Source organism: Siniperca chuatsi, linkage group LG2 (genome assembly GCF_020085105.1).
Source record: "Siniperca chuatsi isolate FFG_IHB_CAS linkage group LG2, ASM2008510v1, whole genome shotgun sequence".
In the NCBI taxonomy this organism is placed as follows: domain Eukaryota; kingdom Metazoa; phylum Chordata; class Actinopteri; order Centrarchiformes; family Sinipercidae; genus Siniperca; species Siniperca chuatsi.
The window spans coordinates 22,169,897-22,182,561 of NC_058043.1; the positions used below are offsets into that span (position 1 = coordinate 22,169,897).

The window sequence follows — 12,665 nt, forward strand, 5'->3', positions numbered from 1 at the left end:
TTGCAGCCTTGACCCAATGTTCCTCTTTATTTATGAATACCCCCAAATGGGACTGATTACACTCACAGTCACACACACAGCCTGCCTCCCCAGCTGCCTCTCACTCCCCCCCCCACAGATCACTCACTGGCAGGCATCTACGGCACTCTTGTTATTTTCTAAATTTACCCGCTCAGACTTCTCCTATCCAGATTGATCATCGTCCTATGTGACGATGTCCACTCTCGTCCACGGCGCCTGCCTCTCCTGCAGCCACCAAGAGTTGTTTTTGGCTATCTCCGTGGTGACCAGGGGGACGAGTATGACAAAAATAATAATCCTCTTTTAAAACATGCTGCTCAGGCACAACAGCTGGTAGTGCCCAGTCGTACACCATTACAGTGTGTGTGTGTGTGTGTGTGTGGAGAGGACGAGGAAGAGGGGTCAGGAAGGCAAACTCCCCCCCCCCCGTCATAAATCCCACAGGGTTTGAGCTGACCTGAAGAGCTGAGAAATAAAGGCGAGAGGTCCCGCCATGTCTCTGTGTTTGTGCTGTTGGACAGTGAGGCACAACAGCACAGTTACAGCAAGGTCATGAGCTCACTCAGTGGTGTGTGACACTGAGCTGCTGTGAGCGAGGCCCCGGTAGAGCACGGGCGGCTACTGCCAATGGTTTGACATAAGCTGTGGACAGAGAGAGTGCTTCTCTCTTACACAGCGCAAACGTGTCCTATAATGAAAGAATCCACTCAGGGTCCAAAAACAACAAAGATTAGGGGCCTTACTCAAAGCACAATAGTTTGCATTGCAGTCCCATCTGTTAAGGTGGACAAAATGGTGTTCCTGCCTCCTCTATGACGAATTTGACCCTGCATGATTGTTTAATGGCAGTGCAATACGGTGACAAGAAGCTATTTATCTTTGATTCTGAATAACACATCACATTTACCGCTGATGCAATGCATGAAAATGTTCTGCAATTGAGCTCCATTGTGCGGCAAAGTGTTTTAAGGTCGATATTGTAATGACGATATGACTTGCGATGAATAAACAAATATTGAAGTGTGCATATTGGCTATACTATGTCAACCTGGACAGAGGCTGCAGCGTGATAATAAATCACTATGGCCTTAGCCCTGGGGCCCGTTTAAAACTGGGTTTCTGTACCCATCCCTAAATTACATGATTTTTCTTATTCAGCGCGTGTCTTTTGCAATGTGTTTATCGCACATGTTCATATCGCGATTATGATGAAAATACGATTTATCGGTCAGCACTAATTTAAGGTAATTTTTTCTCTTTTCTCTCTTTAATTAAATTTTAAACTGCAGTCCTTTGGAGATATATTTTGAAACAAGTGTTTTGTGATGTACAATGAGTGCAACATGAAAATACGACTTATTTCACATGCCTCATATATTAGATGCGAATGGTGTGGAGTTAAAGCCATAATGCTCTGACAACAGTGCTGCAAATACAGAATGATCATTTGACAGAAAAGTGAAATAAAAACAAACAGCTATGTAGAGAAAAAGAGGGGATGTCTTGTGTAACAAATCCTAAAACACAGCTACTGATCTATTACAACAGGACAGATAGGCACACAGACATAACAGTAATTTTAGTCAGACAGTTTTTCTCTGCAAGGTGCCATCTCGCTGAGCTGTGCTGCTTTTTGTGCTTTCTCCTCCTCTGACCCCCACAGAGACAGCTCACAGCTCACTACTGCCCCCTTCTGATCAGCCTGGGATTACTTCTCACAGGCAATTCTAACGAGTATCAAAATATTGTGTAAAATATGATTCTTTAATAAGCTCAAATGCTTCATATCAAGCTGTATTAGAGAGTCACTTTGAACTATCACTGAGACTTCCCTGGTGCTTGAGGACTCTCAGGAGCTCCTGCTATGCCACGTTACCACATGACTGAATTACTCATGTCAACCTGGCTGATTGCAGTTCAGGGGGGAGGCCTTCTTTAACCAGACATCTAGGTCAGTGCACATGGCTTACTCCACTTAAGGCTCACACCATATTAACATCAGAACCTCTGACACAGGAGCACAATTTGCTCGGGACAGGAGGAAGGTAAAGTGTGTTTTGAATTTAGTAAGAAAATTGCTTGCTTACCTTGGCTTCACATGTCTTGTGAACTGCAACCTTGCACTCTGCACAGAGTAAGGAGAGCACAGCGGTAAGAGACATGTTTTACTTTGACAGTCAGCTTTGAGAGAGACAGAGAGAGGACAGTCAGGATGAGCTCATCTATGTCGGGTCTAGGTGTGTATCCATGCTGGTCAGTTGTGTCTCTGGGTCTGCTGCCTGACCTGACTGAGACGTGGACTCACCCTTGCAGAAGGCCGCGGGGTTGTCGATGTTCTGCTTGCACACATCGCACACTTGTTTCTTCTTGAAGCTCTTCTCCGTGAAGGCGTGGCTCCCTGCTTTGGCGAGCTGCAGACACACAGGGGAATCAAATCTGATCGTCAAGACTGAAACCATACGAATGCCCTATTGATAATATGCACTTTATACTGAGTATGTGGTTGTGACATGTTCAGTTTTAACAGTTTCCCCACGTGTCTCAAGGCATTTTATCTCAGCATTGTTCCATCTGAATCACTGGACGGTCACTATCTCTTGTGTGGCTGCTGTCAGTACATATGTGCGCTGGTTCAGTGACACACCAGCATGAGCACTGATGCCCTACCTGCTGTACATTCAACTTCCTCCACTAAAAACACCTGTCATATCACGCTGTGTTTTAAGGCATCCTGTTGTCTCATATTTTAACATGTCCTCATTCTGTCTCAGTCTGTGGGCCAGCTAAGATGATGAAAAATAAGCAGCTTTCTGTGCTGCCACCCTCTCTAATGTGCTAATATGCTGTATGGTCACAGGTAAGCTAAATGTAATTGAATAGATAGACTTGGTGTTCATTGTTTTAGTGGTGTCCTTTGTGATGCTGTTGGCTTTTTCAGGTCCCTATGTGTCTCTGTCCAGACTGAAATATCTCAATAACTATTGGATGGTTTACCATGCAATTTGGTACTGACATTCATGTTCCCCAGAGGATGAATCCTATTGACTTTGGTGATCCCCTGACTTTTCCTGTAGGTGCAAACATCAGGTCAGAATTTGTATTTGATACTTTGGTTTATGACCAAATTCTTTCAAAACTAATGGCATTCCTTAGTTTTAACTGTATTTTGTGTTTAGTGCTAATTAGCAAATGTTAGCATGCTAACACTCTAAACCAAGACGATGAACATGGCAAACAGGTCTAATAAACATCAGCATGTTAGCATTGTCATTGTGAGCATGTTGCCATGCTAGAGTTAGCATTTAACTCAAAGCATCGCTGTGCCAGTACAGTCTACAACTAGCATAGTTGCATAGTAGTATTTTTCGTCCACCTTCCCATAATAGCCTTTCCTCATGCCAATACATTATCTATAGAAAATTGTAAAAAAATAAAAAAAGACAATAAAATTTTATAATACAATAAAATATGCCCTGACAATAATATATATAAATTGGCCAACAGTTCACATGAAAGACACATCTTTTTCCATATACCCACAGAGGATCTGAACATTCAAGCAAACCTAAAGCAGGTTTATAACTGAAACTATTATGCATTATACTGCGACTGTCTAATATTATATCATTTTTGGTGTCATTCTAGTTTCTCTTTAAGTCTGGTTGAAGTAGCTGGGGTGTGTCCTTTTTGATGACAGGCTTACTATAAGTTTCCTTTCAACACTGCAAGGTGGTACCACACTGGACCATCATGGCAGCTGTGTAAACACGAGACATGAGCTTCTGTGGGCAAAGCAAAGAAAGAGATGGAGGTAAATCTAACACAGACAGACCCACTGTAACTGTTCGCTGTCTTACTCAAAATGTTGAACTCAAATCTCTCCTGATACTATATTAGTGGCTGAAATGTTTAATATACTAAAAATACCCTAAATGAACTGAATGATACTTGATAACAGTATAATTTAAATGATAGAGGAGATATGAAAATAAAGTTTTAACCCAGGAGAAAAACCCAAAACATGCATCTTTTTGCACATGCACAAACAAGCGTGCGCACACACACACACACACACACACAGTCCCAGTGAGGGTATGTGCTCTAAAGGAAAATAAATGTAGCACCCTGAGTCATAATCCATGGATTTGTCTTTTTATAAACCAATACTCAACTGTCCCAATGAAAAGAAGTAGGACAATGTTTATATAAAGTTATGGTAATGCCCTCCCAAAGCAATGCCTTCTGACAGCATGTGAAGCACATTAAACCATTAAATCTCTCCTAGAGCGGAGGAGGAGGAGGTGTCTGGAAACAGGAGGGATGTTTGTGTGTGTGTGTGTGTATGTATGAGGCAATGGGAGAGGTGAAGGGCCAGAAACAGCGTACCTGCACACACTGGCGTTTCTTTTCTTGTTAAATGGCTCAATGCATTTCTCTGGTCTTGAAAAAACATATCTCAGCTCTGGAATTTTTTTTTTTTTACTTTTTCCGATGCCTGGGTTTTTCCAAACAGGAGGGGCATTGAATTTAACTCTGGAAGGTGAAGGTGCATGCACGCCAGTTTGGACTCACACTCTCACAAACACTTATTTATTGACTATCCAACACCAGAGTCTCACCTCTCCCACCATCTTGAATTGAGAGTGGAAGGAATCTCATTCTATTAACCGCAATGTATTATGAAACAGCCATGTCTCTAAAGTGGAGTGTACGCAGTCTGAATCCATTATGACTAGAAATGTATAATGAATGTTTTATGTAGCCCTACCTTGAGCTTTGTGTGGTTACATAATGCGAAGATAAATGCAGCTGATTCCTTTCCTACTACACTTCACAACCCTCAACAAAACAAATCCACAGAATTTCTGACTTGCTTCATCAAAAACTTTTTTTTCCCAACAACATTCAATTTCTACCAAATTCAAGTGTTTTTAATCCACCTGCAGGTGATACTGGAAGGTTTATCAAGCAGCATCATTTAAATAAACAATTAAAGCACCTCGTTTTTGGTCTGTGTCACTGCGTTCACCAGCTAGTCGCTAACTGTGTCGTGACGCTGAGCAGGTAGTGTAAAGTGGGTTTTTAGAGCTTTTTCACTGTAAACAGCTGCCTGCTGCAGCTGAAACGACACTATGAGAGCGGCGAGAGGGAACCAAAACAGTAAAGCCGAGGCCAGACAGCTTGACAACAAGCTGAAACTAAAGCTCTGTAAAGCTGAGGGGAGCTGCAGATATGGATGATAACTCTCTGTAGGCTCATGACTGTCAGCGACCCCTTTCATATGTCACATTGTTTTCACATTGTCATTTGATACATTATTATAAAAATATTGATTATGGCCGCTCTAAGAATTAGTGAGGTGCTGATAGGCAGATTTAGTTGCGTTTGGACAGAACCAGGCTAGCTGTTTCCTCTTGTTTCCAGTCTTTAAGCTAAGCTAAGCTGCCAGTAGCTTCCTTTTTAGCGTACAGCCACAAGAGTGGTATCAATCTTCTCATTTAATCCTTGACTAATTCTAACATTTCCCAAAATGTTAAATTATTCCTTTAACTATACAGTCAACAAATCAGAGCTTTCCAGCATTGGTGACTAAACAAAGAAATAATCTGGATTCCTAAAACAGTTTGATTCTGTTAGCCACTGTTAAAATAGATGGTTATTTGATGAACATTGCCTTGAGAATACTACCATAAACCATACTAACTTGTGAATGCTGCAATTCTACAGCCATGAAGACTGCACCATGTTTTTATTTTAAAGAGGGTCTGATGTCCAACAGTCGGGTCCAGGGGTCACACAGGGTGTTTAAAATTGTTGGAGGGAGTGCTCCACCAAATGAAAGGCATCAGTTATATAATAAATTCACAAGTGCGTTCATTTTTTATAATGTAATTCTTTTGTCATATCTAACAACAAAAACCCTCTCAGGTGGAAAAACAGTGTTTGTTTTGGTCACTGACCTGGACTGATCAGCTGCTCACAGGCATGGATGGGACGCATTACCATTATGCTGTATGTATTGATCTTATAATCAAAGCAACAGAGTAACATTGGACTATTGACATACAGTATGTCCTCTGCTGTTATGATGAATGGAAGCTGCTATAAACTATGGCATCCGCTTAATGTGTTGAATCTGGATCTCTGCGTGTGTGTACTAGTGCGAGTGTGTGTGTGCGTAAGGGGGGATTTAGGAAGAGATATGATGGACCGATGAACCTGACAAAAAGAGGACATATGAGGGGAGAGGAGAATCATCACCCCCTCCAGCCATTTACATTTTAAATGTGATTACATAACTCATGATTTTTGGAGCTTGAATCGATTGGACTTATGTAATGGCCCATTGAGTTGCTGTAAATGTAACCATGTCCCCTGACAAACCTGTCCTGAGATCACCTGCAGGATAAAAAGTAGAGTTTTCAGTAATAGCACTGAGGAGTTAGTTGGAAAAAATCAGAATCCAACATTAAATTTAATAATGCGATAATGTTTCTTAAAAGCTATATATAATATCAGTATATAATATGTCTTGATATAGCAATATCAAGATATAAAATATCAACATTAGACCTTAATTATTATTAAATCCTAATGTTAAGTATCTTATAGTATTATAGTAGTTTATATGAGTAACATGGTGATATTACAGGAGTTAAAAATACCAAAATAACATCAATATATAAAGTCACTGTTGAGTGGCATGTGGCTTATAGACATTGCATTGATTTTTCCTTTGCTATTTGCTTTGGGTCAACTAAATTACAAATGTTTTCCATGTTTATACATGTAGTTGGGTTTTGTGGTCTGTTGTAGTACAGTCAAATAAAAATCACTAAAAATATGGCTTTTATAGAGACATGACATCCAAGCAACTCTCTAATATTCATAATTCTAATGTCACTCAAATACAACAGTAAATTGACATTGTGTATTGCAGACTGAGTGGAATGAGGTCCACCAAAGCTGATACCATCCAGGTTAATCACAGTACATTGTCTTCGCCTTAAAGGTCTGTGAATTATTTTAAGAAATAAACATCTCAGATGACAACTTTAACATTTCATTTTGGATAAACACCATTTCCATGTTGAAACCTCACCACCCTCATCTTGTGGTGTCGGTTTGCAGTTCAAACTAAAAACACAGGACGAGTCACCGCCTGGTGGACAAATAGTAATAGTGCAGTTAAGCCTCAAACAGAGGACAGAAATTTCTACTATTAGAGATAATGTTGAGAATGCTGGATTCTGGATCCTGGAAATATATTTAATGAATGCAGACCTAGAGATCAAGATCAAGATCACAAGAGGACAAATGTCCCTTAAGACAACTGAATCACATCTTAATCTACATATAGATACACACCCACCTATTTAAATCCCTTTATTTCATATCTCTTACTTTGGAAGCTTAGAGGACAGGCTGCTTACATTATATATCTCAAATTAAGTAGTTAAACCCCTGACAAATACAATTAATGATATGTAGGATTTCAGTTCTGAGCAAATTAATGAATTACTTCACGTTAAAGATGCTCATTCTGTGCACGTTTTACCTTCAGTCACATATTAAAGGTTTTAAAAGGTTTTCAGGTGCATAGGTAAGGGACTGTGTTTCCTAGTGTTAACATCAAGCGTGATGAAAAGTTGTCACTCAGCCTTTTTCTGTTTTACAAATCAACAAAACTCTTTAAAAAAACAACTTAAGCTTTATCACAGCTTGTTGAAAGCAGTAGGTTGGTGAGTTACCACTGAAGTTGAAGCAAATGTTGTGGTAATCATGTGTCAAATATTCATTCAATTTAAAACTGACACAGATGAAATGACTCATGAATCTCACAGTGTGGGGGTGTCTTTTTACATAATGGTGCTGCCCCTTACACTGTTCCCCAGTTGTTGTTCTTTCTCTCCATTTCTCCCTATCAGTGCTTTAGCGAACAGTGGAGGAGTAGAAGGAGAAAGCAACAGTAAGGGTGGACACAACATTAAGAACACATGTCATATAATACAATCCAGTGAAATTGCTGAAAACAGATACTATCATTGTGAAATTATAATGATAGTATTTGTTTGATGTGAATAATAATGAGCATTTTAAGTTGAGGATTTTTGAATTTGGACTGAAGATGGACTACATTAAACCGTACAGGTGTGTACGTACTTTTGATACCAGTCGAAAGGAACTTTGGTTGAGTGGATATTCACTCTCCAGAGGCTCCCATGACTATCAGCAGTGTTGCAGTATTTCATTGCAGTATTAAAGAACCCCACCCCATTTGGAGTTTTGCAGCCAAAGTCTATGTCATTCTACAAGCATGTCTGACCACTGCAGAGAGCCCGAAACACTTCCACTTCTAACATGGAGATGAGGAGAGGGACAGGCACCAACAGCAGCATAATGGATTTCTTTATGAATGCGGCTGCATGAGCTTTTTATTACTGTGAGGATAGCAGCAGGAGCGTTTTAAGGGTGTTATTCCAAAACAACTCATCTATATTGACAAAACAAATGTAGAAAAATTAAAGCCCAGTGTCACATTAAATCATTATTTCATAAATTTGGTGTGAGTGTAATATCAGTGTCATTGCAATGATGATTCCCAGCTTTTCTGTCATGTGTCTGATTGCATAAAAACATACATTTTATGAAATATACACACTGTGCTAATGCATTCAAATGGTAAAAATATACAGCTACAACACACACAAACACACACACACACACACTGTAAATTAATAGACAGTGAGTACAGTGACACACCCCCTCTGCACTAAATACCTCGGCCTGCGTGAGTGTTTTATTCACTGACACCTCATTGGTGATGACATGCTGGAGAGCAGGAGCCACAACCTATAGCTTTGGGTAACACACCCACACACGCATGCGCGCACACACACACACACACATGATCCACTCAGGAAGGGACGGGAGCAGGTGGCAAGCCAGGGGTATGCCCTAGTTCTGGCAGGTTATTTATAACCTGCGGGAGTAGGGGGTGTCACCTCTAAACAGCCATGAAAATGCTGAAATAGGTGCGGGAATGAGTGTGTTTTTTTGTGTGTGAGAGAGAAAAAAACTACTACAACAACATAAAGAACTCCTGGACTGTTTGCATGTATGACACATTTCATTCCTCTCCACTGTAGAGTCCACCCATGCAGTTGGGACCATGTTATCATAATTTGGCATGGACACACACACACACACACACACACACACACACAAAGAAATTCAGACAGACACACACAATCAGGGCTTTAGGGGATTTGAAGCCACATGTGATCTGAGTAATGTTTTTGTTCCAGCAAGATCCAGAAGTTCAGTGCGCAGCACTCTGTGAAACTATACACCCATCAAAATCCTAACAGGTACATTTTTGTACAAAAGAAAAGTGCTTTGATTGCTGGACAAACTTAAAGTGACATTTCTTTACACTTCTTTGTCCTATTACTCTGACATACAGCATGCCAGAGTGTGATTTACTCTGACATGTGAGAACGCACACATTTCTGGTGTGTAGCCTTGGTGTTAAACCAACACACACTTTGTATTTTAGTCTCTGTAAAAGTCCTCCATAGGCTTTATGTGTGCAGCGATGTGGCTTGCTCCTAAATCCATACATGTTCCTAAATAGAGCCAGCAGACAGGCAGACGACGATTCGGAACCGGACAGTAACTTACACCACTTCCTCTTGAACCTTGACCCCAGAGGGACATGATTAACAGCGATCAAGTGGATCGTCCACTGCTGTCTGTGTCTTTTTTTCCCCTCGTTCGTTGCCACTGATTCCTTTGTACGCCGTAGGAGTGACAGACCGTCAAAATCAATTACTTCAATCTACAAACAGTACAAGTGTACGCAATTCATGCTTCTGATTCAGGTCTAAATGGGACCTGCAAAACACACGTTTATCCTTCGGTATACAAACATGTGCGGCATGAGATGCTTCTATTCTATTTAATGCTGACCAAAATACAGAAGAGGAATATTTCATAAGAGAGAGAGAACTGCTTTGGAGTCCGGGCTTCATCTAATTTGGAAGCGTAGTGGCAATTCTTTAGATTCCTTTGGATGACGTCCATGACTAGTATGTGGTGAATATGGTGTATAACAGTTAAACAAAGTTCAGCTTCCTCTGCTGAGTCACATGACAAACAACAACTGCAACAACAATGTGTACATCCAACCATCCAGGACCATGATGTTTTAGTTCTATCACGATCTTTTGCTCTTTCCCTTCAGCTACTAATGGACTAAACATACTGTATGATTGAGACAGTTCTGCCGTGTACAAACAGAATGTTTACATTTCCCTGAAGAGCAGTTATTCACTTACCTGAGCAAGTTGAAGGATTTCAGGATGTACTTCAGGGTCTGCCTTTATGGGGATTCCTCCTGTGTCAGTATGAGGTCCCTGCTTCTTCATCCTGCCAGTGCTCGTGCTGTGAATGCACCCCATACTTCCAGCAGACACCTCTTTTGCCTTGTATCTTTAATTTTCTCGAATCTTATCTGCTCCTCCCAGACAAGTGCTTTAGGTCCCTCTTCTTCTTCTCCTCCTCTTAGCGCTTCATGTTTTGAAGGGCCTCCTTATGTTTCTACTACAGCTAATGTCTCCCTCTCCAACATGTTCCGTCTTCCCGAGTGACTCCTCACACCTCTGCCCTTCTCTCTGACAGCTTGTCCTGTCCACCCCAGATTACTTTTTCCCCTCTCCCCTTACAACCCCTCTTTCTCCCCTCCAATAAGTGTCACCAAGCACAGGCCCTCCACTTCCCCCCCCACCCTCTTTCTCTCCTCTTACACTCTTCCCTGTCCCTTTGCTCTCTGGCTATCCTCACTCTGAAAGCATGCAAACATACACTCACCACCTCTCTCTTCCCTTCCCCCTTTCAACTTGCCAATACCTCCTTCTCTCCTCTTCGCCTCTACAGACCCTCAAATGTCTTGTACGCCACTCTCTCCCGCTCCACACTCACAGACCCTGCAGTTTTCCCCTCTCTCTCTCGCTCCATCAGGCTCCTCTCGCTGTCTCTCCATGGGGGAGAAGGGGGCAGCTGTTTTGGCTTGTTGATGTCAGGCCCTTCCCCTTTCCTTTGGCTTCACTTCAGCCCCTCAGTCTCTTCTTCCTCATGGGGGAGTGATTAGACAGAGCTTCTTTCACACACGTCATCCCTCTAGACCGTAACTTTGCACATGAGAAAATACTGTAAGCTTGATCCCATTTCTCCCTCCTCTCAGCTTGTTGTGAAGAAGTGAGGACTTTTGAACTGCTCGTCTGGGTTTTTTCAGTAAACAACTGGAGCAAATGGGCACAAGGTTGAGACTTTCTTTTGTCAACCAGGATCTCTCCTTCATCTTTTTTTTATATCTCTGCACCACCCTATTCGATAGGACACATGACACCGACATTAATGTCCTCTCTTGATTCCCTCAGTCGCTCTCTCCACTGAAATGAAAACAATGATAGGCTCTATGCTTAAATCTTAGATCTGCTTCTCCCCTCGTTAAATTCCTTCAGACTGCAGCTCTCTCTCTCTCTCTGTAACACACACACATAACTGTATTTCCTCACACTGGGCTCTCCAGACAAAATACTGCTTTAAGCTGGAGGTTTTAGGGTTGTGAGGGGAAAATCTCCAACAATAAGCTCTTTCTAAAACCATGTTTTTAGCCCCCGGTTAGACCATACAAAGCTGTCCTTGGTTTAAAGTGAGACAAATCCGGAGTTGCGAGCTAAATGAGGCGACAGACCATCAACATGCATTAAGTAAAACTTCAACTTCAGAGATGCCTCTGTATTACAGCTCCAGTGACGACATGTATAGTTGACCATGGTGGATTATATATAGGTGAAATTAGTACACATGATCATGGCAAATTTCACTTGATACATCATCCAGGGACCTGAGGGACACAAGCCCCAGTCATGTTGTGGCTTGAAGTGGAGGAAGGAAAAACCCTCCTGTGTGGACCAGCTGCTGATTCACAAGGCAACAGGGGTGGGGGCTGCTGGTGGGTGTGTAGGGTGCACACACATTTAAACTCGAAGATGCAGCCCTCTTTTTACTGACACACACAGTGGTGGAAGTAGTATTCAGATCTTTATTAATGTAAAAATACTTAATTTTATAAGTAAAGGTCCTGCATTTAAGCACAGACGTGCTATCAAAAATACTCATTATGCAGCAGATTGGCCCCTCTCAATGCTACCATTATATTATTTTATTATTATTACTGATGCATTAATGTGTAAGCAGTCATGTTGTGGCTGGTAGAGGTGAAGCTATTAACTACTTTACTACTGTTGGGTAGTTTCATTTATAACAATATATTATATTTTATGAGCAGATCACGTTTTGTATGTAAAATCTAAATCTGTAAATACTAAGTAAAGCTGGAGTGGAGTAAAAAGAACAATATTTTATAACAATATTACAGTACTTGAGTAATGTATTTGGTTATTCCACCACTGGACACACACGCACTTTACAACTTCACAATGAAGAGAAACTCTTTGCTGACTTTGCTGTCATGCAGAACTACACTGAACGTCCAAAATAGCAGGAACGATTACCCAGTTTTTAAAAACTTTTTGCTCCCTGAGTGGCCACTTCAATATAAACAAAATATTCTAAAA

At 41.2% G+C, this 12,665-nt stretch overlaps 1 protein-coding gene across 2 annotated transcripts in view; it reads right to left on the reverse strand.

The window, feature by feature from the left end:
• LOC122868497 (tensin-2-like) overlaps positions 1-11,409 on the reverse strand; it is a 32,094-nt gene extending 20,685 nt beyond the window's left edge. For both annotated transcript variants that reach the window (XM_044180530.1, XM_044180529.1), the window contains exons 1-3: positions 10,362-11,409; positions 2,327-2,432; positions 2,109-2,146 (exon numbers count right to left, since the gene is read on the reverse strand). In XM_044180530.1, coding sequence (XP_044036465.1) covers positions 2,109-2,146; positions 2,327-2,432; positions 10,362-10,484 — 267 coding nt within the window. In that variant the 5' untranslated portion in view covers positions 10,485-11,409. The remainder of the gene's footprint in view (positions 1-2,108; positions 2,147-2,326; positions 2,433-10,361) is intronic.
• Positions 11,410-12,665: the final 1,256 nt, after the last annotated feature.